Source organism: Canis lupus, chromosome 23, assembly GCF_048164855.1.
Source record: "Canis lupus baileyi chromosome 23, mCanLup2.hap1, whole genome shotgun sequence".
Lineage (NCBI taxonomy): Eukaryota > Metazoa > Chordata > Mammalia > Carnivora > Canidae > Canis > Canis lupus.
This window is the reverse complement of record NC_132860.1, coordinates 38,053,685-38,079,946: the sequence shown is the minus strand read 5'-3', so window position 1 is coordinate 38,079,946 and position 26,262 is coordinate 38,053,685. Positions and strand designations below refer to the sequence as shown.

At 41.9% G+C, this 26,262-nt stretch overlaps 1 protein-coding gene across 10 annotated transcripts in view; it reads left to right on the top strand.

The window, feature by feature from the left end:
* SYTL2 (synaptotagmin like 2) overlaps positions 1-26,262 on the top strand; it is a 117,038-nt gene that overhangs the window by 38,235 nt on the left and 52,541 nt on the right. For all 10 annotated transcript variants that reach the window (XM_072794896.1, XM_072794884.1, XM_072794885.1 and 7 more), the window contains one exon: positions 10,834-11,337. In XM_072794896.1, coding sequence (XP_072650997.1) covers positions 11,225-11,337 — 113 coding nt within the window. In that variant the 5' untranslated portion in view covers positions 10,834-11,224. Of the gene's footprint in view, positions 1-10,833; positions 11,338-26,262 lie in introns of those variants that run through there.

Below are 26,262 nucleotides of genomic sequence, written 5' to 3'. Positions count from 1 at the left end.
GTTAATAGGTATCTATGGAGCATTTACTGTGTCCCAAACCATTTAACTTACAGCCTAATATCCTCACAGTGACTCTGTGAGGTAAGTCTTGCTGCCACAGGGTGCAGATCAAGCAATAGACAGTCTTCAGGGATCTACCAAGGAGTCCTAAAAAATCAGTCCCCTTCTAGTCATCTCTTGATGCTCAGCCTGGTGTGTTCCACTCCATCACAGCAGCCTCTGGTGTCAGGTATGGTGAGTGGATGGGTAGGTTATTCGCCAGTCTCAAAGTTAGTGTCTCTGTAGAGGATGGAGAGGAGCAAAGAAGACCTTGCACATGGTAGGATCTTTCATGGATAATTAATAATCTTACCAGAGGGATTTGAACAGGTCCTGAGCCTGGGGTGAGGCAAGTGAGGCACCCTGGGCACAAATCTGTGGACATGAGGTCATGAACGTACAGACACTGGGTTTGTGGCATCCGGAGAATGAGTATCTTCTTACAGTTTATGCCCTAGATGCCTTATTGATAAGGAGGCTCACTTTTGGGGGCGGCAGGGGCAGAGTGCTGTGCTTATACAACCTTGCCTCCTTGAATTTTGTGCCCTGGGCATCTTGCTGGCCTCACCCTGAGGTCTGGGAGTTGAGCCGGGGCCAGAGAGAGAGAGGGCTAGTTAGTCCAAGGGTCTCATCACTGGCTGCACATAATAATCACCTGAGCTGCTGGCATCTGACCCCAGACCAGTCATGTCAGTGTCGTGGGGGGTTAGAGGAGGAACAGACCTGGACATGGCTAATTTTTTTTAAAAGCTTCTCAGATTGATGTTAATGTACAGCCAGGTTTGGGAATCCCTGCATTAGTCCATTTGGAGAGATTCCCTCACATTCCCAAGCAGGAATGTCTATGATTGTACCCAAAATGGGGCTTTATGTAGTCCTTTTAAAGTCTGAGTTGGTGATTGCTACAGGTCAGTTAACTTTATGATCCTGGTTTAATTCCAGCCTGGTTAATAAATCAGCTGGTTGCTGCACTCCACTCCCTTCGTTTGAATTTGAAACCTAGAAAATAATTAAATCTAGAATTTACTTGTAATGCTGCTAGTATCAACGTGCTGGTTTTGGGGGTGCTATGAAGTGCCGCTCAATCCACTTACTAGTCCATTTGCAAATTCTCATTTAGGTTGAAGATGCCTAGGTCCCGGAGATAGAGGAGGCCCCTTCGGGGTGTCCCAGCTCTCACAGTAACTAGCTGTGTGACCATAGGCAGTTAGCTCAGCTTCCTCATCTGCACAGAGCTAGTTATGACCATGATTTAGCTGTTGCTCCCATTTTGGGGTTCACTGTTGTTATAGCCAGAAAACAATTGATGTACAATGGACATCTTTAACTTTGACTAGTTGCTATGCTCTTTAACCAGTCATTAGCCATTTCTGACTTTTTGGGAATCTTCATAGCTGTGATTCCCAGACCTGGCCAAACATCTGGCATCAAGCTTTTTACTGCCATCCTGGTTGTGTGTGGTGTGACTGTTCCTCGTCATGTCTTCTCACAAGGCTTTCAGAATCAAGTGATTCCTGGCCAAGAAACAAAAGCAGAATCATTCCATCCCCCAGTGGATTCAGATGAAAACTGGTAATAAAATCAGGTACAACTCCAAGAGGAGGCACTGGAGAAGAACCAAGCTGGGTCTATGAGGAGGCATAGCACATCATGAGATAGCAAACATAATTGGCACACATATTTAAGCTGCATGGAGATGACATGTTTCTATCCTATAAATATGGAAACATCCTTTCTACCTGGCCAATAGACATGTCTTATTGAGGGAATTATTTTCTCTGTTACTATGCCTCTATACCAGTAGGTTGGTTCAGTAATAAATCTTTCAGCAGAGCTGCTGTTGTGTTCTGATTTGTGAAGTACTGAAATCCCCCTCCTGTCAGATCTCACATAGCACTGTCTGATAGAACTTTCTGCAGTGATAGAAATGGCTCTTGACGACCAAGTTTTTAAAGTGTGGCTAGGGGGTGCCTGTGTGGCTCTGCTAAGCATCTGCTTTTGGCTCAGGTTGTGATTCCAAGGTCATGGTGGGGAGTCTACTTGTCTCCCCCTGCCTGCCCTTCCCCCTGCTCATGTGTTCTCTCTCTCAAATAAAATCTTTTTTTAGAAACAAAAACCAAAAAACATCTGGCATCATGTGGGAACCTTTTAGGAAAATGCAGTTTCCTGGGCCTCAGCCCTGAAGCTTTTGATTCAGTATGTCTTGAGCAAAGTCTAGGAATCTGCTACTCATCAGCCACATTTGGATACGAACAATGATGAATTTAAAGTGACAGAATTCCCAATTTAGATGTCACTATAGAGCTTAAAGTGAATAGAGATTCTATTTCTTCATGGAGGCCTTCCCTGCCTCCCCCCTCCTCCAACAAACAAATTAAGCCCCCTGGTTAAGAGTTTTATAGCATTCTGTTCTTCAGCTTTGTAGAACTTCTCAGGCTTGTCCAACATCTGCCCTTCTTTCCAGAATATTGACTCTCTGAGGGCAGGGACTGGGTGTACTATCAGAGCTTTTAGAGCATACAACTTACCCTCTTTCAGAACTGATATCTGGAAAGGTGGTGGATGCTGCCCTTTAAAGGGGAGAGGATGTTTCTTTCTGGTGTTTTGAACTTAGGCAAAGCTCCTGGTGCTTCCCAAGCTGGATACTTAATAACAACCCCCTGGGTATGTTGGCTTTTGCAGCAAGTCCCTGCAATGTCAGATGAACTTTGTTCTACTGTGTCTTAAAGCTCCTTGTTTGATATGTTGTCAAAGGTAAATCATCCCTTTTGTAGATGGCCATCTTTTTTTGAAGATTTGAGTTTTTGACTCAAATATGAAGTTTATTTATTTTTTTTAAAGATATTTGAGAGAGAAAGAGAGAACATGAGCAGGGGTAGGGGCCATGGGAGAAGCAGCCTCCCAGATGAGCATGGAGCTCAACGTGGGGCTTGATTCCAGGACCCCAGGATCGTGACTTGAGCCGAAAGCAGTCACTTAACCTACTGAGCCACTCAGGTGCCCCTAAATGTGAAGTTTAAAATGAATTTAAGCTTCCCATTTCTCTAGCTCCTTTCTTTCTTCACTGTTTTCATCTTTTGGAATCTTGACATACCAAGAAAATAAAGATTTAGAGGGTGGTTCTGGCACACTTACTCCTCAAGACTGGAAAATGTGAAAAATCCAGGTTCAAATTTCTCTTCTTTGGCATTTCAGGCCCTGCAGGGTCTCACCCCAGGTACTGTTTTCCCATTCATACCCTATACTCTGGTTACCAGCCTTCTTTTTAAATCCTTTCATGGTTTTGTGGCCTGGTACATTGGCCCAGAATCCCCACTCTCATCTCTAATTCATCCATCCAGGCTTACCTCACTGTATTTCCTTCCAAAATTCCTGTGGCCCTGATACTTGGTTTGGGCCTCCTTTATTAGTTCACATTCTCCTTGCATGAGGGTTAGTTGTGTGTGACACTATCTTCCTCACATCCCATTATCTTGTCCTTGGTTGTGGCTAGATGAAAATATTTTGTTCCTATGGGTATAAGTCCAAACTTGCCTAGGAATGGCAGGGGCGAGTTTTTCAGAAATTTGGGGACATTATCCTTAGGTTTGAATATTGTAAGAGTAAGGGGTGAGGGAATTGTCATGTATAGGGAGTCTTTCCTTCTCTTTGTCTCCACTCTTTTTTTTTTTTTTTTTTTAAAGATTTTATTCATTTACTCATGAGAGAGGCAGAGACATAGGCAGAGGGAGAAGCAGGCTCCCTGCAAGGAGCCTGATGTGGGGCTCGATCCCTGAACCCTAGGATCATGCCCTGAGATGAAGGCAGACACTCAACCACTGAGCCACCCAGGTGCCCCTATCTCCTTTATTCTTAATTTGAAGTCATTAAGGTAGTCTGTGTGAAACATTAGATGTGTCAGCCACATCAGCCTGGAGCTGGAGAAGACTGAAGTAGAAAAATGGCTTCCGCCTTTGGAATAATCCCCACAAAAGTGAAAACTTTATATCTTGAAGGTGCCTGTCAATTTTAATTTTTTAGTTCCTCAAATAAAAGATAAATTTATTATTGGATAACAAACATAGTCTTTCTCTCTATATCCTTTCATTTGTTTATTCATAGGTTCATTTCATTTATTCACTCAACATTTTTGAGCAGTTAACCTTGAGCCAGTCACAAGACAATGAATAATGCTTTCCCTTTAAAAAGCCCAATTTAGGCAATGTATTAGGTTGAGTAATTTGCATATTTTTAAATAGCATGATGAGAGCCCTGACCACACAGAAACAAGAAAATATTCATGTGGCACTGTTTTGGGACAGTGCTGTGGAAAAAGTTTGCTTTTCATATAAACATATCTCTGTGTAAATATATGACAACACATTCTGATTGAGTTTAAACTCATAAAGGTAGGTTCTTTTAGTCATAGTTTCTGGTTGCCAGGATTTTCACCATTCTTGAGAGGCTCATGGCCATGTCATAAATGCCTGTATGTTGACACAGATGCCTTTTCCCCTCTATCCTGTGGTTTTGCTCCTTCCCATGTCTGTCCATAAAACAAATCAAAATGGCCCAATCATTTTCCTGTTCCTACACATTGTGCATAGAGGAGCATGCCCTGCTTTGAGGGCCAATGCATGTTTCTCATAGGAAATGGCAAACAAGAAAGTAGAATGTCTGGAAAGAGGAAAGCAGGGAGGAAAGCAGGGTGAAAACAGAATTGGACTGGGAGTCAGGAAACCTGGAGTCTAGTCTCATCTTTGTCCCTGACTAGCCGCGTGATCTCTCTGAGAATAAGGGAGTAGTGATGTAGTAAAAGATGAAAAACAGTGGCTTTAGAACCTTCCAGCCCTGGCTTCAAACCACGTTCTGCTTAAGTGACAGTAGACCAGTTATTTAACTCCTTGAGCCCAATGTTATCTGCACTATGTGGAGAATACCTGCCCACCTCACTGGGAGGGCAGAGAGATTCAGTGGGATCACAGTAGGTAGAGCACTAGGCACCACCTGCTCATTTTTCAATTCAGAGAAAAATAAGCAAGATTGCAAAAAGCTTAGAAAACATCATGTGAGGAGTAGCCGAGGGAGGAAGGAAGTTCATCTTCCCCTCAACGAAGGAGACTCAGGGAGAACAACAAAGCTGTCTTCCTTTTAAATTGCTGTTTGAAAGGGAGAGTGAGGTAGTGGGGCTGGGACAAATTGGAGGCAAAAGGCAAAAATTGCAGGCAAGTTCAACCATAGTGTAAACGAAACCTGAGAAGTAGAGCAGCCCTATAGGAGAATTAGGGCTTTGGGCATGGGTTCCCTGGCAGGGTGGCTTGTGGGTCTGATGAGACCAGTTTGGTATGTAACGGGGAGATCTTTGTGCTGGGTAGGAGTTGAGCAGAGGTTCTCTAATTGTTCCACTGCAATCATTCATTCCTAAGCATCCCCTGAACCAGCTGTGTGTCATTTCATCAATCCCTTGATGCCACTATGATCTAGGAAGTTTATGAAACATTTGGTTTTATGCATGAGTCCCTTAATTGATCCAGGGCTGTTTCTGTCCAGTGCTCTTCCCCTCAACCCCACCCTGACTCCAGCTTATTTATTCCTGCTCTGCCTTTTCAGATTTTTCTTTCAAGCCTTCATTGTTAATGTCACAGGATTGTCAGAACAACTTGCTTCTTTTCTGAAAACCTCATCATGTGAGAGTCACTACTTACTTGAGGTTTCCTCCCCTTTCTTGAGGTATGCAGGCTTTGGTACAACCACAGTCATCTGGGGAAGAAAGAGGTGCTATGTGACCTGCCCTTGCAGCAGAGCACGGTGGGGGCACACATGCTGTTGTCCTTCAGGCTTTCACATGGGTTTGGTCAGGCAAAATGATTGGGATTAGGCCTGTAAATCTAGCTCTTCTCCTAGTTGTGATAGCCAGCAAGCACCCACTGTTTGGGGCCTTGGTTTTCCTTTCTAGCTTAACTTTGGACACTTGACAAGGAGAAGTGTATTGGCTTTTGTAGATGTGGCATAGGAGGGCTGACACATGGAAAACTGTGGTCTGCATTTGGAGCCTGTAAGCTTCCCTTTCGCTGCTGCTTCCAGTACTGCTCACTCCTGATTTGTTCTCAACGGTCTCCTGCCTTTTCACCAGAGCTTCTCCATAATCTCTTTAAGAAAGGGAAAGTAGGAGTACATACACCCATCACATAGATAAGAAAACTGAGACCTGGGGAAGTCGTGTGATTTATTCAAACCACACGGTCAGGTGAAGGACCTGGAGCTGAAACTCATTAAATAATACGGACCTGGTTTTTCAAGTCCTAGAGCCAGCTTCACCTTATGGAAAAAGTGGAAGCTCAGTCCTCTCCCATCTGTATTCATGTATTAAATATATGAGTGCCTAGTAGATGCAAGGCACAGTGGCAGATGCTGGGGTCACCAAGCACTCAGATACCCAGGCCTTGCTCATAAACGAATGGAGGATAAACATGAGTCGATAGGAATCTGAGATGGTATGATGAATATCCTGACTCAGAAAGTCAGGTGCTAATGGAACACACCAGAGGGATGCCTAACTCAGCCTTGAGAGGTTAGGGACAGCCTCTGTGCATTACGTGACATCTAACTTGAGATTCAAGGGCTATTAGCCCAGGGAAGGTATTCCAAGAAGAAGGAATAGCATATACAAAGACCTGGGGACAAAATAACTGAAAAGTTGTGTGGGGCAGACCTTCAGCAAAGCACTTGGGGAAGAAAGCTGGTACTAGTTCACGTGAGTCCCACAGGCCACAGTAAGGAGTTTGAGCTTTGGGCAATGGGAAGTTGTGAAGGGTTTTAAACCTAAGAGTATGGCTCAGTTAGATCTGACTTTTAGAAAAGTCATTCAGCAGCATGATCAGGATGAGGCTGAAGTTTAGGAGAACTTTTTTTTGCTCACCCTGGTAGCTACTCCTTCTAGGAACACATCGGTAATCCCCATTGCCTAAATTTATCCCTCTCTGTTTTTACATTGAAATTGCCCCTGTTGCTGACTGCCCACTATGGGCCAGTAGTTTTTCTATGCTTAAACAGAGAACGAGGGCCCAAAGTCAGAAGAATTTTGTTCTGCTTCCCAGTTTGAGGAATCTGTGTTGGGGAGAATTAGAGAGGTCAGCATTGGGGTGGGTTAATCTGATAAAGCTACTGGTAAGGGGCTCCTGGGTGGCTCAGTCTGTTAAAGGTCTGCTTCAGCTCAGGTCATGATCCTGGGGTTCTGGGATGGAGTTCTTCTCAGCAGGGAGTCTGCTTCTCCCTCTCCTCTGCCCCCTTCCTGCTTGTGCTCTCTATGCTTTCTGTCTTGCTTTCTGTCTCATCCTCACTCTCAGATAAATAAAATCTTAAATAAATAAAATCTTAAGAAAAAAAAAAAGTTACTGGCAAATAACAGCCCTACCACACAAGCATGGTGACAAAAACCTCCCTGAGCCCTACTCTCCTTTTTGAAAAACACAGACTATAAAATACTTCCTCAGACCTTTTTGAGGATCCTGTGAGCTATGTTAAGTGCCAGGAGTGTAGGAGGTACCCAGTAAATATTTACTTTTTTTCTGATTTTCCTTAATGGTGCTCCATTTCAGAGAAACAGTCAGAAATCATATAGCCCTCATGCAACCTACTTCTTTCTGACTGGCCCTGTCCTATTCACCACCTGGCACACTCTGGTGTTCTAGCACTGACTTCTTTGATGTTCTTTGAACATGCCAGACAGACTTCTACCTCAGGACCCTCTGATACCAGTGTAGCTTGTTTCCTCACCTGTGTCAAGTTTTTGTTTAAATGTCGTTTTCTCAACAAAACCAACCCTAACAACTCTCTTTAAAACTCGAACTACCCCCTTCCCTTCTCTGCTCTATTATCACCTTCTGGCAAGTTACATTCTAATTATTTAGGCGTTTTTGAAATTATTATTTAGTTTGATATCTCCGCTAAGTGTCATGTAGGCTCCGTAAGGACAGGAAGTTTTTTTTGTCTTATTTATCACTGTATCTCCAGTGCTTAGAACAGTGCCAGGCACATAATAGGCTCTCAATAAATGTTTGTTGAATGAATGAATGAAATGTTCGATTACCTCCCATGGTAGATAACATCCAGAGTATTGGGACTTGGGAAAGCACCTGGTATTGAAGAGTCTTGATTGCCATCCAAGGGCTCTGCTGCAGTCTGACCCAATTAGTAGTCAAAGATTCCAGCTTCACTCCTTTCCCTGTAAAATGAAGATATTGCCCTTTGTCTCACTAATTTTTAGAAGAAATGTTTAACCCTTAGAAGCTCTGATGCAGAAGCACTGGTTAGCTTGTAGTTCTTCATGAAGGTGTGGAAACCAGCATTTCCTCCCTTAGCAATGCTGCCAGTTACCACTGCTGGACAACTTGAGTTGTTTATGTCCTTTGTTCTCTTCCTGTCTATCACTCATTGAATTTAAAAAATGTCTCTCACTAAACCATATGGCAGTGTACATGGTTCTCCAAATGTGGCCTGAATTAATTTCCTTACCAGCCTCTGAGATCTAAGAAAATTAGTATGCATGAAAGAAGCTATTCTGCATAAAAGAATAGATAGCTGTCCCCTAGTGAACTTGTATATTTGGGTTAGTTTCATTCATTTACTCACCTACTTATTCACATTCAGAGACTTATAGTCAAATGGTAATGACTAAAGGAAGATAAATAATTATAGTGGTGGTATAGATATGGAGAAGAAAGTTTTTGTGTTAGACTCCTGCTACAGAAGTATTGTAGAACAGCCACAAACCTCAGTGGCTTCCAACAACAAATATGTATTTCTTTCCATAATCTCCAGGTCAGCTGGGGTGGCCTTACTTCAGGTGGCTCAGGTTCTGGTCTGACATTATATCTCCTTTTCTGGGACCCACACTGGAAAGGCAGTAGCTCCCTAGGGCAGGTTCTTCTTGTAGCCCATGGCAGTAGTGTAAGAAGCCAAGCCAAACCACACAGGCCCACGCTTATATCACATTTGTCACATTCCATTGACCAAAGTCACAGGTCAAGCCCAACAACAGGAAGGTAAGGATGAATACTCTGCTCACTCTTGTGGCAACGTGGTTGTCTAGTTGTTTCAGGGAGGAAGTGAAGAGTTAGGAGCAATAAGTGAATCTACTTTGAACTCTAGCTGAGGTAGTTAGGGAAGGCTTCCTTGGGGGTGGTAACTTTCATCTTGAGGGATGAATATTTTCCAAGATGAACAAACAGGCACCAACCTATACAAATGCATGCAAATTTTAAAAAAAGAGAATAAAGTAGTGTCAATATTTGAGTAGTCACTGTGAACCATATGCAGAGAGCTACAGGAATATAAAACAAAGGTCATCAGAGTACCTGTCCATGAAGTCCATACTTCATGGGGGAGATCAGAAGGAAACATAATACAAAAGAGAAAAGGAAACTGTATAACAAAGTATACTCTTATTTGGAGGGACAGGACAAAAATGTGAACTCAGAAAGGAAGCTAGACTATATTTTTAGTAGCTATTTTAGTAGCTAGAGGATGCAAGATATGTGCTATTTTATATTCATCATTTCACTTAGTCTTTACAACCTGTAAGGGACATCCCACTGACAAATAAGGGCAAAAGAGAAAACTGAGCCTCCAAGAGGCGGGTCACTTGCTAACATGGCAGAGGGGCACTTCACGGTGGTTCTGTTTTGCCAAATCAAAGAATTTATTCATAAAAAGTACTCAATAGTATACACACTCTGTTTTATTCTTCAGTGAGACTGCTTTAAAACTTACTGAGCACCTTTGGGGCACCTGGGTGGCTCTGTCGGTTAACCATCTGCCTTCAGCTCAGGTCATGATCTCCGGGTCCTGGGATTGAGCCCCGCATTGAACTCCCTGCTCAGCGAGGAGTGTGCTTCCCCTCTATCTCCACCCCCTTCCCTGCGCATGCTCACTCACTGTCTCTTCTCTTAATTAATTAATTAAATATTAAAAAACAAAAAAACTTACCGGATCCCTGGTTTTTGGTGTCAACTGTATGTGTAGCACTGTGTTAAAGGGCCCCAATCCTGGAGTAGGTGACTTCTAAAGTCCCAAACAGCTGTGAAATTCTTTGTGACACCTTCTCATTGCACATGGGGTGGAGTTGCCTCAAAGCAAATAGGGTTCTTGCCCAAAGTCCTACTTAAAATTCTCACTTTGGATGGAGGAGGTTGAAATTATGCCTCTTCCTTTCCCCAGTTTCTATACACACGAGTAAGTGTTCTTTGTCCTCAGACGTGAAGGGAGCAAGCATGGTGAGTTGCTCTAGACCCAGCAAAGGTTAGAGGTGGGACTGTTCTGCCTCTTGTGCACACTGCCTTTCCCTGATGCCAGCTCATTACCTGTCATTACAGAGCCCAGATAACGTTTCCGTGAACACTGCTACTCGCAGAGAAGTGAGCACTTGTCAATTTTTATTTTTAGCTTCTTACCCATAATCACTTGACAACGTGTCTTCCTGGTCTTATTGACCTTGAGTGGGACTACTTAGCCTAGCATCCTGTGAGTTTGGAGAGAGAGCACTAGCTCCTTTTCGGAGCCATCCCTTTCCTCAGTGGGTTGTCGAACATCGAGAGGCATTTTGCATGCTTTCCGTATTGGCAGTATGGAATTGAGTAGAACGTGCTTCATGACCCATTTGCTCAGGAAGCTGGCAGAACTGGTTTCCCTGATCTCAGAGACCATCTCACATGGTCATTCTCTTTCCCCAGGCACGTTTTAAATCTTGTAATAATGAGCAATGCTTATAGGAATTTCCTCACACTGTCTGGTGTTTACTATCTTGTGATTCCCCAGGTATCGCGAGATGCTCAGGTGCTGCTGCCTCTCCTTGAGATGGTGACCTGGACACAAGGAGAATAAACTGTGTCTAAGACTGGTCCAGAGTGGGAGTGGGAGTCGGAATGCCACTGTGGGAACAAGTGACCTGTCTGGCAAGGAATGCAGCATCCTTCTGAGAGCCTCTTCTCCACATTGTACCACAGATCACCATTTACCTTTCTGGAAAGGGCGTTGAGGATTTTGCCATCAGTCACCTTAAACTTTTGCTGAGCCAACCTCAGACTTTTGCTGCAGAACTGAGAAAGATATTATTTCACTTAATTTTTACATCTCTAAATCATTCAAGCTACAGTCCTAGTTTCACTTTGAGAATTTTAAGCCAGATCTGTTGCTATTATTTTTGTGTATGATTTCCAAAATGATTGACTTGAGCTTCCTGACAGAAGAGGAGCAAGAAGCCATCATGAAGGTTCTGCAGCGGGATGCTGCCCTGAAGAGAGCTGAAGAGGAGAGAGTCAGGTAAGGAGCCAGGAGGTCCCTGGGCATCGGGGAAGGGGGACAGTCTATAAGAAGATGGGACACATTTTTTTCTGAACCATAAGGGATAACTCTGACATGGATCTTGGACTTAACAGGCTTTAGGTTACTTCATGGATGGGATTTTTTTCCTTCCCAGTGTCTCTTAATTTATCTCTTAGGACTCCACCAAAAATAGTCTTGATAAACTAAACCCCTTTAATTTGTTAAATACTGAATTAAAAATGAAGTATATACTAACACATACATACATATATTTGGATGTATGCATATTTATATTGACTTTTAAAAAATGAATCATGGGGCAGCCCTGGTGGCGCAGCGGTTTAGTGCTGCCTGCAGCCTGGGGTGTGATCCTGGAGACCTGGGATCAAGTCCCATGTCGGGCTCCCTGCATGGAGCGTGCTTCTCTCTCTGCCTGTGTCTCTGCCTCTCTTTCGCTCTCTCTGAATAAATAAATAAATAAATCTTTAAAAAAAATAAAAAATGAATCATGAACTAAATTGGAATATTTTTTAATTCCTAAGATTTAAAAAAATAATAAATTGAGAAGTAGCTCGCATTTCTGCATACTTCAGAAATGTTTGAATTGGTTTCAGCAGCGATTGAAATTGGCTCTGACCGAGCCATTTTTTCATTTCTGTCTCACGAGGAGTGACACATTGTTCTTGCTGAGAGGAACCCACATGGTCCATGTCAACATTCCTACCACTTGCCACTCACCCGCAGGGTAGGTAGAAGGAGCATAATAGCAGGATGCCAAAGAAGTGGACTTGAGCCCAGACCCTGCTATCTGTGTCATCTTGGGCTTTGAAGGCAGTGAAAGGCTTTTTGATTATAAAGTATTAACTGCATAATCCTCATCTAGGAGTTATCTGGAAAGAGCATAAGCCATGTTCTTGTTTCCTAGGACACAGGACCATGAATAATGGATTTTTTTTGAATAATGGATTTATTTGCACCATTTCCCATATTTTGACCCCAATTGAACATGTATGCTTTGTGAATATGCTGAAATTCACTCCAAGCACTCCAGAGCATCTGGTTATGGCTACTAATAATAGCTCACAGAGACAGTGCTTAAACTTACAAATGATTCACAAATGGCAGTGATTAACAGATTGCAAAGGGCATTTTTCTGAGCTCAGACACTCTTGAGCAGTTGATAGGGGCTAAGGGTGGGATATAATTATGCCTAGTTGATGTGTGAGGAAATTGACTCTGAGACAGGGTAGGTGGTGACTTGCTCAAGCTCCTCCTACCCATAGATGTCAGGATGGAGAGTGAGATTCTGGTCTTCAGGTACTCATGCACTAACTCCACCTCCTTTTTCTGAGAAAAAAGATAGCAGAGAGGCAGTCCTAGTGCCTGGCCATGGGGAAGGGAGTGGCCGTCTTGAAATGAGGTATGACATTGAGCTGTGATCGTGACAGGTACAGGAGAGCTTGAGAATGGGACTCTTTACTTGTCACATGCCTCCCTACAAGTCACCTGTAGTGCTCTGTGCACTTGGGGTGGAATGTTCTTCATTCTCAGCAACTGGGGGGTGGGGGGGCTTGAGCATTTTATCCAGGAACCCAGGAAATTTACCCCAGCCCTCCCTCAGAGCCTTTTGGTAGCATTGATCCTTTACCCATTTACACTTTATAAAGCCCTTTGGTGAATGTTATTCAACATTTCCTGACAACAACCCTGAGATTTGGCGAGGCAGGACTGTGACACCCATTTTAAAAATAAGGAGTGAGGGCAACACCGAAAAAAATACTAGTTGATTCTTAAAGCATATTGGGAATCCTTTCTCCTCTCAGAAGATAAGATGGGGAGATTTGGAAAGAAAGCAGTGGAGCAAAGATGGCCCTGGATATCTCTTCCTGTGTCAGGACGTGGGAATTATGAATACCAGATTGCTGACTATCTTCTATTTCTCAGGTGTTTCTATTTGTCAGATGTTATGTGTGGTTTGCGATTCTACATCCTCTATCCAGCCAGGTTAGGAAGAGGGATTTGTCCTCCCTTTTCTGTAAATGTCCTTGGCCCCTGGGACTGCAGGCTGCTGAGTGTTCACCATTGTTGTGTGTTTCTGTGTGAGTGAAGTGGAGGTGTTTCACGAGCATCTGCAGTGGCTGATGGAAAAATCCTCAAAAATGCAAAGTTCTGACTGGAACTGTGCTTAGTATAAGGGGTGTGAGCATATAGCCTCTGGTACCAGCCCGTCTGTAGCCACGGCAGTAATGCAGTGAGTCCCTTAGTAGTGGTGGGTTTGCAGACTCCCCTTCTGTTTCTCAGGGTGCCCTAGCAGCTTTTGCTTCTACAAACTGATAGCAGGAAGTCTTGGGATGGCGGAAAATCAAGTGTGAGTCAAGCCCTGTGTTCTACCATCATTCTGGAGAGTTTTTAGTCAAGCATTAAGGACCTGATGTTGACCACAGATAGGTCTAGGACTTGGGGAGAAGTGATGGTGTACGGTGGGTGGGTGGGTGCAGGTGACAGATGAGCATGAGGCCCATAGCCTGTGTACACTGAAAGACGCCCAGCCCATGGCCTGGCGTGCTTCATATAAAAAGAATTGTGCTCTGACCCCCTCTTTGATTTAGGACTGAAGGGAGTTGTGAGTGTGGGTCTGAGGCTGTTCTGCTCCTGGACTGGTGGAACTAGATCTCTGATCTCTAAAAATGCTATTCCATGGGCTTTTGCTTTCAGCCCCTTTGCCATCTTCCAGCTGTTTGTCTTTGACTCTTCCATTTGCTTTCCATATAGCCTGACAGCTCCAGAAAGATTTTTTTGTCCAGCTCTTTCACTTTACTGATAAAGCCCAGAAAGGGGGAAATAAGTAGCCCAGGGCCACGAGATAATCTCTGCCAGGGCCATAGTAAGAAAAGCTCTTGGTCCAGTGCTATTCCCTGTACCCCATGGTGGTATTTTTGCCCCTTGTAATTTGTCCTGCCATTTGTTAATCATTTGTTAATTTGTGAAGCACTGTCTATTTATGAGTTATTATTAGTAGCCATAATAAGTAGTGCTTAAAGTGAATTACAGTACGTTCACAAAGCATTCATGTTCAATTGGAGTCAAAATCATTGGTATTATTCCTTCAGAAGAATAGGGAAGAAGTCCCCTACTTAACTGTGGAGTCAAAACTGAAATTAGTTTGAATCCTCTTCTCACCACTAATCAAGTTACTTGGACATTGGACAAGTTACTTAACCTCTCCAAGCCTTAACCCAGAGACTGAGAATGCCCATAATACCAAACTCAAAGGATTAGAGTCAGGATTAAGTAAGATAATTCTTAATCTTCTTAGCACGTAAGAGGTGATGGATACATTTTAATTCCCTTATTCCCCTCTCCACCTTTGCCTCTAAAAAAAAGGACAGAATTCTATGCTTGGTAGTCTGACTCCTTAGGAGGAAATTACTCTTAAAACTCTCAATTATTTTTTTTAAAGATTTATCTATTCATGAGAGACACAGACTGAGAGAGAGAGAGAGAGAGGCAGAGACATAGGCAGAGGGAGAAGCAGGCTCCTTGCAAGGAGCCCGATGTGGGACTCGATCCCGGACCTGGGATCAAGACCCGAGCCAAAGGCAGGCACTCAACTGCTGAGCCACCTGGGCATCCCAAAACCCTCAATTATTTAATGCAGTGAAATTTCATTGAACATAGGGAACTTCTCTAGACAATGATATGAAGAGAATTCTATGGTAATTAAAACATGCTCCTAGCCCTCAAAGAAATTGACCTTTATCCTTTTAATGCATTATCAATTGCAAATTTAAAATCTCAACTTTGTTTCCCTAACATGATTTTACAATTTCCTAGTCCTCCTGGTTGGTATGTGGCTTTAGAAACATAAATTATGTGATTCTAATATTAGCGTAAGCAAACATCATTAGAAAGGCGTATCTGCCACTATAAATCAGACCAATCTTTCAAATGCTAATTTATTATGGACTTTGGAGTATAACCCTCCTACAGCTATGAGAGGATATCACTAATGCCCTAGATCACTGTTGCCCACTAAGACCAGATGCTGCCTCCAAATCCTTTTCAGCACGGCTGTAGGTGAGATTTCACATTCAGTCTGAAATCTGTTTGCCTTTCCTAATATATCCAGGTCTTCAAATTGTTCACATCCAAGTTCATTTGAGACATTTTGGAAATGATTTAATCTATATGTTACCTCCAATCTGATTTCTTGAAAGAAGAAAGATGAGTATCATACAGGGGAAGCAAATGTTCAGTTCCCAAATCAGGGTAGAACATGGACCTGAACCCAGGGAATAGCCACTGTGGCGTCTCAGGAGGCAGCTAGAAGATAACCGTCCTAGGTCACTGTTGCCCTTATACCTGTGTTTTGTGCTACTTCTCTGCCTGCTGCCACAAGTACTGGGCCCAGTCATTACAACACATGCATATTCAGCTTGCTTCCCTAACTACCAGCTACAGACATTTCACAGATCAGCGGTGAAGCAGACATCGGGATGGATTCTTCTTACCTCCCTACTCCTTTTTCTTTTTAAGAAACCCCATTCTGCATACATATATATAATTTTAGTCCTTTATGGTTTGAAAATGAGACACTCTAAAGGTGGTATTTCCTGTGCTTTGCATCATACTGTCAGCAGGAAGTCATTGCCCATGTGTGTCTGTGCACCACCAGCACCACACCTCCCACCCCCGTGCACACATAACCACATCTATGTGATGGGCATTCTTGCCATAGATATCATTTCAACCGCAACCGCAACTTATGATTCTTAGCTGCTCCCCTAAGACCTGGGTTTTGTTTTGTTTTGTTTAAAGTGAAGGCAGTTGGCTTTGAAGAACTGCTTTCCAGGACCTCTGGGGTGTTTTCTGTCAAAGCAAAGAGGAACGGAACCAACATTTCTCAAGGAACTATATTATATATGGAGCTTCACATATATTTTCCCTTTTCATCCACATAGCTGAACCTGCTTAACAATGAGGAAGCGAGGTAGAAGAGGTTAAGCTCCCTGCAAGATTGAAGAGTTGCTCAGCGAACTGCAAAGTCTGTGCTTCCCACATGCTGTGGTGCCTCTCAGCAGATTGTGGGGATTTATGATGTGTCTATGACACAAGGGACACATGTTTCCTCTCATTTTCCACTATAAGGAAGCATTTGCAGTTTCCTTCATTTTCACATGTGTTGGTTTTTCAGATTCTCTATCAAAGGTTGAATTCCTGTGTAGAGTGAACTGTGATAACCATCTTAGACATAAAAATCATGTTTGGCTCTCTCAGGTAGGGTAGAGTGGTAGAAACAGCATTGACTAGGAGTCTGGATGGCCCTGGTCCTAGCTGTTTGACTCTGGGCAAACCTCCTAATTTCTCTGGCCCCAGAGTGTTTTCAAATCACATAGTCTTACCATCTCATCCCAGGATATACTGAGGGGTTAAAAAAAAAAAAAAAAAAAAAAAAGGCTGGGAAATGGGCCAGCCAGTCAGCCTCTCTGCTGGTTTTTATCCAGTTGACCAGATAACATCAACCAGGTAGGCCTTTGCCTAATCATGATGAATAGCTGGAAGCCAGGGTATGTTGTGTGTATAAAAAGGGGAAAAGAGGATAAGCTAAAGGAAAAGTGTTGAGGCTAGCCTGAAGGGTGTCACTGCTCTTCTGACTTTCTCCTGGAAGTGCTCACACTCTCTCTGCAACACAGGAATTGAGACAGGCACTTAGGACTGTCTAAAATAATGATTTTTTTTAATGTACAATTCTGAGCATGTGGCTGGTACATGATAGGGGATTAAGGAATTAATGAATAAACAAATGAATAGATATGGCCTTTAGCATGCGGAGGAGACAAGATGGCTGTCTTTTACAATTGACTAAATTCTTTGTACATGATGGTGAAATTGTAAGTATTAAATGAGATGATGCATGTTCAGTGACAAGCACAAGGTCAATATAAAACACATGCTTTGTATGTATTAGCCAAAGGAATGAGGGGCATGACTGGCATGTTCTGCCTGGAGGGCCAGCAGGACAGTGTCCTGTCTGGGTCAAGTGCTCTTCTTCTACCTTCATTTATTCCCACCAGCCCGTGAGTGTTTATTGGTCATCTTCTCTATCCTTAGCTCTTTCCTAAGCACGTTGTGCATATGTGCAGAGGATGGTAAGTGATGAAAGTGGTGATCTCAAGAAACATCTTTTCTCATTTCAACTAAATAGTAGAAGAATTAGAGAATCAAATGCCATTTTTATGGGTCTGATTAGAGTTGATGAAAAATGAGACATCAACTCCAAGCTGGTGGAGAAGATTTTAATAGCACCATCTAGATGATGGGATTCTTTTTTTTTTTAATCCTACATCTTTATAAAGCTTGGGTTTTAATGTCACACATATGTATTCATCTATGAAATATTCCAAATGACTAAGATAGAAAAAGAAATTGATTAATTAAACCTAGCAGGGATTATCATGTTAGAAAAGACATAAATGGCACTTAATGAAATTGCATAATTTCTTATTCTTTTGCCATTTAAAAAGCATGAAACCCAATCCTAATTCTGTACTATGATGGCTCCTAGCCCTTCCAGGAGCCAGGTATTTCAGTGAGCCTGACTCACCCAGCATTTGTCCCTGGTATACTGAAAGCTTAGCATGATCAGGGCTTGCCAGACAGTCGTGTAGGCAGGAGTAGATCCACAGTCGCACAGGGGCACCTACAGAATGCCCTTCAGCTGAACACCGAAAATAAGTAAATAAATAACCTCCTGAAGAGAAATTGAGAGTTGTTACACTATGAGGGTTTGTGGTCTCTTTCAATAAGATTATAGTTAGTGCCAGATATCATCATGTTTGTTCCTGTTCTGCCAAGTGTGAGATGTCCTACCTCATCAGGAGAAGTCAGTGCCTTTGTGACATTTATGATTTACTTAACCCTAGCAGTGGCAGGATCATTCTTATCTCTTGCCTGACTTAGACTGGGGTGGCTGTTGAGCATTTATTTGTTCTTTCATTTATTCACTCATCTAACAGTTGTTGGGTATCAGTTCTGTGCCAGGCTTAGTGCTAGGGCTGGCATTACATAGGTGATTAAGATGTGGTCCCGAGAGTTTACAGAGTTCACAGATTAGTGGGTGAGACAGATGTGCAAATAGATCATTAGAATATGGTGTGGTCAGTGGCATGGGAGCCTGCGGGAAGGGCAAGCTACTGACCTGTGCCTTGGCAATTAGGGAAGGCTTCCCCTGTGAGGTACATGAGCTGGATCTGAAAGATAAGGAGCAATGCACTCCACAGAGAAGTGAGGAAGGATATCCTGAGAGACTTCACATTTATTGGCCCCTTCTCCAGATCTAGGCACTGTTAGGTGCTTTCAGGTAAACACCTCATTTAATCACCTCAGAAGTCCTGCAGTGTAGGTCTCATTTTCCCCTGTCTTTATGAATAGAGACTGAGGCTTTGAAGGGTTCAGTAACCTGCCAGAGGAAGGGTCAGAACTAGGGTTTGGACCTGTTTGGGAGAGTCTAAAGCTCATAGACTTTCTGCAGGGCTTTCTACTTCTAATGTTTTTGGAAGTTAGAGCAGTTCGCAGAATAGTAAGAAGTTCAGCATAACTGGCAAGTAGAGTCTGAGAGTAAGTGCTGGAAAACGAATCTGAAAAGGCAGTCTGAAGCCAGGTGGCCAGGAGCCTCATATGAAACCTCTTTCCTCCACAAGCACTGAATAAAACCTCACTGTTTTCCAAAGACACCAAGCAAGGATATATGGAGTAGAGACCCTGCCCCTAGGGGCTCACTTTCTAATCAGGGAATGCTGGAGGGACTTCTGTCTTCTGGAATTGAACTCAAACTTGGTCCTTTGGGAGAAGAAGGCAAAAGGTCCATCAGCAGCCCACGAAGGATTGTTTGTCCTGTGAAAAGCCTCAGATAATTGGAAACCATTAGAAATGTTTAATAAGAACCATGACCTCTCTGGTGATTGAAAACCATGAAGTGATAACAGTCTCTGTCAGGATTTGGTGCTGTTCAGTCATGACGATGTATGTCCACATGTTGTGATTGGTTATGTTTGCTATGGACCACTTCTTCCTAAATAATTGGGAGAGGAGAGAAAGTTCCAGCAGAGAGTTGGACTCTGGGTAAAAAGATACTCCCCAGGCATACTTGGGAAAAAGGAAATGTACTTGCTAGGATCCCTCCTGTTTTCCCTACTCCCAGGTATGCTGGTGTGCACCCCTGACACTCAGCCCTGCCACCATCTTGATGTGGCCATCATACAGGTTCTCTGGCTAAGATACTTAGATTTACTACTTTAGGAAGGGTGCATGTTAGCTTGAATTACAATCATGAAACCCTCTTGGATTTTGTAGCACATTACCTTTTGAAAGTTCAGTCGGCTTAAGGCTTTTATACTCCTTTATTCTTTTACTATGTTCTGGAGTTTGTGGTTCTCATTGAGATGGATGGAGAGATTTGAAGTTTAAAAGACTGTCAAATAGAGGGTTGGCTGGGAAGATGGCAGAGTAGGAGGACCCTAAGCATACCTTGCCCCACAGATACAACTAGATAACTCTCATGTCTGCATAGATAACCCATAAAACAACCTGAAGACTGGCAGAACAAATTCTACAACTAAATGGTGAAGAAGAGGCCACATAAAAAAAGGTAGAAAGGGCAAAGACCCAGTGTGGGAGTGAAGTGGACTGGGGCCGTCTGCAGTGTGGAGGGAGCCAGTGGCACAGAGAAAAGTGAAAAACAGACTTTCACACTGGGGAGCCCACAAACTGCAGGATGAATCCTCATGATACTTGCCTTTGAAAGTGAGAGGAGCTGAATTTGTGAATTCTTAAAATCAGTGGGACCTAAAGCCTGGAACTTCAAAAATCAAGGCATCAGCTCTGGGAGAGTCCCTACCCTTAAAGATACAGCACACAACAGCCTAAACATACAGCTAGAACCAGCAGTTTAAAAAACATTGAGGGAAGGCAGGAGGGAGTGATTTGCTCATTTCAGAGTGTGGCTTGGAGAGACAAAAATCATGGGGCAACCCCTCCGGGAACAAGGACCTGGCAGGTCCCATTTCCCTCCTCCACCCCCCAGCATAAACAACGGCTACCTGCGGGAACCAGCCTGGCTCTAACACTTGCTTACCTAACTTGTTTACACCAAGACACACCACTCTGAGCTTTCTTGGATCCTCCCTTTTCAGGCATCCTTGTCTTAGGCTCAGCACTGTGGGCCCCTCCCCAGGAAGACCAGAGCCAATCCTGCCAACACCACATCTCCCCACCAGGCATTGTGTGGACATCAGTTCCAGCTGCAATGCGGGCAAGCAGGCCACCACACACCTTGTTAAAATGTGCCCCACTCCTGCTGGGGACCAAATACTGCCCATGATAGACAAAGCCTCTGGAGACACTGGACTGAAGGAAAAAGAGGTCAGGACTCAACAGCAGAGGACACCAACACACCTATGAGACATTCCCTTTGCCAGGCCCTGGGGAATGGGACATGCCCTGCAGGGTACTACAGGACCTCTTCTTCTTCATAAGGCTATTATTAAGAGCAAGAGAAGTAGCTAACTTTCCTAGCACAAAGAAACAGACAAAATGAGACAGAATTCTCAAGTGAAAGAACAGGACCAAACCACAGTGAGAGACCAACATGAAATTCTGATAGAGAATTTAAATTAATGATCATAAAGATATTCACTGGACTTGAGTGGAGGACATCAGTGAAACCCTTAACACAGAGATAAGGAATCGATCAGAGATCAAGAACACAATAAATTAAAAATATAGTTGATGGAATAAATAGCAGGCTAGATGAAACTGAAGAATGAATTAATGACTTGGAAGACAGAGTAATGGAAAGTCACCAAGCTGAGCAAAGGAAAGAAAATTATGTAAATCAAGAGCAATCTTAGGGAACTTAGTGATTCTATCAAGCATAATAACACTTGCATTATAGGGATCTCAGAAGGAGAAGAAGAGAGACAATGATGCAGAAAATTTATTTGAAAAAATAGGGATCCCTGGGTGGCTCAGCAGTTGAGCGTCTGCCTTTGGCTCAGGGCGTGATCCCGGGATCCAGGATTGAGTCCTATGTCTGGCTCCTTGCAGGAGGCCTGCTTCTCACTCTGCCTGTGTCTCTGCCTCTCTCTTTCTCTCATGAATAAATAAAATCTTTAAAAAAATTTATTTGAAGAAATAATATCCAAAACTTCCCTAATCTGAGGAAGGTAACAGATATCCAGATCCAGGAGGCACAGAAATCCCTCCAAAAATTTCAACCCCAGGAGGTCCACACCAAGACACATAGTAATTTAAATAAGCAAAAATACCAATAAAAAATTTTTAAAGCGGCAAGAGAAAAGACGACAGTTACATACTAGGGGAACTCTCGTTTTGCTATCAGTGGATTTTTCAGCAGAAATCTTGCAGGCCAGAACTGAGTGGGAGGATTTACTGAAAGGGAAAAATCTACAGCCAAGAACACTCTATCCAGCAAGACTGTCATTCAGAATAGAAGGAGAGAGAAAGTTTCTCAGATAAGCCAAAACTAAAGGAGTTCATGATCATTAAACCAGCCCTGTTAAAGGGGGCTCTTTGAGTGGAAAAGGAAGACCATAAGTGAAGTATGAAAAGTAAAAACACAAAAGTGGTAAAAATAAATATTTCTGTAAAAATTAGTCAAGGGATTCATAAAATAAAAGGATGTAAAATAAAATCCCGTATACCTAAAACATGGCAGAGAGAGGAGAAAAGAATGGATTTAAGCTTAAGTAACTATCAACTTAATATACTCTGCTATATGCAAAAGATGTATATGCAAACTTAATGGTAACCACACATCAAATACCAATAATAGATATGCAAGAATAAAGAGAAAGGAATCCAAGTAAATCACCAAGGAAAGCCAACAAACCATGAAAGAGAGCAGGAGAAAAAAAAATCAGAGAAAATCTGTAGAAACAACCACAAAACCAGTAACAAAATGGCAATATATAAATATTAAGGACTGTAAGAAGAGACAAGGAAAGACACTGTATCATAATAAAGGGGACAATCCAATAAGAAGATATAACAATAGTAGGGGCACCTGGCTGGTTAAAGTCAGTGGAGCATGTAAGTCTTGATCTCAAGGTTGTAAATTCCAGCCCCACATTGCGTATAGAGGTCACTTAAAAAATAAAATCTTAAAAAAAGAATGTGACAATTTTAAATATTTATGTACCCAACATGGGAGCACCCAAATATATGAAACAGTTGATAACAAATATAAAGGGACTCATCAATAGTAATATAGTAGGGGTCTTTAACATCCTACATTGGTGGACAGATGGTCCCAACAGAAAATCAACAAGGAAAAAAAAAAAAAAAAGAAAATCAACAAGGAAACAATGGCTTTGGATGACACACTGGACCAGATGGATTTAACAGATATATTCAGAACATTCCATCCTACAACAGTAGAATATATATTCTTTTCAAGTGCACATGGAACATTCTCCAGAGTAGATCACATCTTAGGCCACAGAAAAAGTCTCAAAAAAAAAAAAAAATCCAAGTCCTACCATGCATCTTTTCTGACCACAACGCTATGAAACTAGAAATCAAGCACAAGAAAAAAAACCTAGAAAGAGCACAAATGCATGGAGGTTAAATAACATGCTACTAAACAATGAATGAGTCAACCAAGAAATCAAAGAAATAAAAAATTACATGGAAACAAATGAAAAGGAATAAAAGAAAATGGTCCAAAATCTTTGGGATGCAGCAAAAGTGGTTCTAAGGGGGAAGTTTATAGCAATACAAGTCTACCTCAAGAAGCAAGAAAAATCTTGAACCTACACCTAAAGGACCTAGAAAGAGAACAAGTAAAACTCAGCAAAAGGAAGGAAATAATAAAGATTAGAGCAGAAATAAATGACCTAGAAATGAAAAAAACAATAGAACAGATAAATGAAAAGATAATTCTTTGAAAAGATAAACAAAATTGATAAACCTCTGGCAAGATTCATCAAAAGAAAAAAAAGAGACCCAAATAAAATCACTAATTAAAAAGGCAAAATAACACCACAGAAATATAAACAATTGTAACAGAATATTTTGAAAACTTAGGGTTAGGGTTCCTGGGCGGCTCAGTCAGTTAAGCATCTGACTCTTGATTTCAGCTCAGGTCATGATCTCAGAGTTATGAGATTGAGCCCTCTGTCAGTCTCCATGCTGGACATGGAGCCTGCTTAAGATTTTTTTTCTCTCTCTATCCCCCTGCCCTCTACTTGTTCATTTTCTCTCTCTCTAAAAAAAGAAAAAAAGAAAAAAGAAAAGAGTATTATGAAAATGTATATGCTAACAAATTGGACAACTTAGAAGAAATAGATAAGTTCCTGAAAACATGTAACCTACCAAGACTAAAGCAGGAAGAAATAGAAAATTTGAATAGACCAGTTACCAGAAATGAAATTGAATTAGTAATAAACTCCCAACAAAGAAAAGTCCAGGACCAGATAGCTTCACATGTGAATTCTACCAAACATTTAAAGGAAGAGTTAATGACTATTCTCTTCAAACTATTCCAAAAGATATAAGAGGAAGGGAAACTTCCAAATTCATTCTATGAGGCCAGTATCACCCTCATACCAAAACCAGATAAGAACACCACAAAAGGGCAGCCCCGGTGGCTCAGCGGTTTAGCGCCGCCTGCAGCCCAGGGTGTGATCCTGGAGACCTGGGATCAAGTCCCACGTCGGGCTCCCTGCATGAAGCCTGCTTTTCCCTCTGCCTGTCTCTGCCTCTCTTTCTCTCCTCCCTGTGCATTCTCATGAATAAATAAATAAAACCTTTAAAAAAAAAAAAAAAGAACACCACAAAAATGGGTCACTGGGTGGCTCATCAGTTAAGCATATGCATTTATTCAGCTCAGGTCATGATCTCAAGGGCCTGGGATCTAGGGCTCCCTGCTCAGTGGGGGTTTGCTTCTCCTTTTCAGCTCCCTCTGCCCCTCCCCCCACTTTTGCACGTGCATGCTCTCTCTTTCTCTCTCTCTCATCTCTCCTGGAATGCAAGGGTGGTTCACTTTTCACAAAATAATCACCATGATATGTCACATCAATAAGAGAAGGGGCAAAACCCATATAAAGATTTCAGTAGATGCAGAAAAAGCATTCGACAAAGTATAACACCCATTCATGATAAAGCTTTCTGTAATGTAGGTCCAGAGTGAACATATCTCAACATAATAAAGGTTTTATATGAAAAATATTCAGTGGTGAAAAACAGAATTTTTTCCCTAAGGTCAGGAACAAGACAAGCGTGTCCATTCTCAGTGCTGTTATTTTAACATAGTACTGAAAATCCTAACCACAGCAATTAGACAACATAAAAGCATCCACATTGGTAAGGAAGAAGTAAAACTCTATTTGCAATGACATGATGCTTTATATAGAAAACTGCTAGAATTGATAAACGAATTCAGTAAAATCACGGATACAAAATCAATGTACAGAAATCTTTTGCATTCCTGTACACTAATAATGAAGCAGCAGAAAGAGAAATGAAGAAAATAATCCCATTTACAATTGCACCAAAAACAATAAAATATCTAGGAATAAACTTAACAAAACAAGTGAAAGAGCTGTATTCTGAAAACTATAAAACACTGATAAAAGAAACTCAAGACAATTCAAAGAAATGGAAAGATATTCCATGTTCATGGATTGGAAGAATAAAGATTGTTAAAAAATCTTTGCTACTCAAAGCATCTATTTAATGCAATCCCTATCAAAATACAACAGCATTTTTCACAGAGCTAGAACAAACAATCCTAAAATTTCTATGGAACCACAAAAGACCTCAACTAGCCAAAGCAATCCTGAAAAAGAAAGAACTGGAGGTATCACAATTCCAGATTTTGAGTTATATTACAAAGAAGTAGTAATTTAAATAGTATGATACTGTCATAAAAATAGATCAATAGAATAGAACGGAAATCTAAAACCAAATCCACAGTTATATGGTCAACTAACCTTCAACAAAAGAAGAATGAATATCCAATGAGGAAGAAAAGACCGACTTTTCAGCAAATAGTGTTGGGAAAACTAGACCACTTTCTTACACCATACACAAAAATAACTCAAAATGGATTAAAAGGCCTAATTGTGAGACCTTTGGAGAGAGGACAGGGAGTAATATCTCTCATTGGCCATAGCAACATTTTTCTAGATAGGTCTCCTGAGGCAAAAGAAATAAAAGCAAAAATAAACTATTGGAACTATATAACTTTCTTTTTGCACAGTGAAGGAAAGAGTGAAACTAAAAGGCATCCTACAAAATGAGAGAAGATATTTGCAAATGACATAAGGAACTAATATCCAAAATATGTAAAGAACTGGTACAACTCAATACCCAAAAGACAATCCAAATAAAAAATGGGCAGAACACATGAACAGACATGTCTCTGAAGAAGACAGAGGTGGGCAACAGACACATGAGATGTTCAACATCACTCATCATTAGGGAAATGAAATCAAAACCACAATGAAGTATCACCTCATACCTGTCAGGATGGTGAAAATTGAAACACAGGAAACATCAAGTATTGTTGAAGATATGGAGAAAAAAGGGATCCTTTTGTGGTGTTGGTGGGAAGGCAACTGGTACAGCCACTGTGGAAGACAGTGTGTAGGTTCCTCAAAAAATTAAAAATAGAACTACCCTACAACCTAGTAATTGCATTACTAAGTATTTACCCCAAAAGTACAAAAACACTAAATCAAAGGAACACCTGCACCCCTATGTTTGCATTATTTACAATAGCCAAGCTATGGAAGCAGCCCAGGTGTCCACTGATAGATGAATGGATACAGAAGAAGTAGTGTATGTATACAATGGATTATTATTCAGTCTTTACAAAGTTAAACCTTGCCATTTGCAATA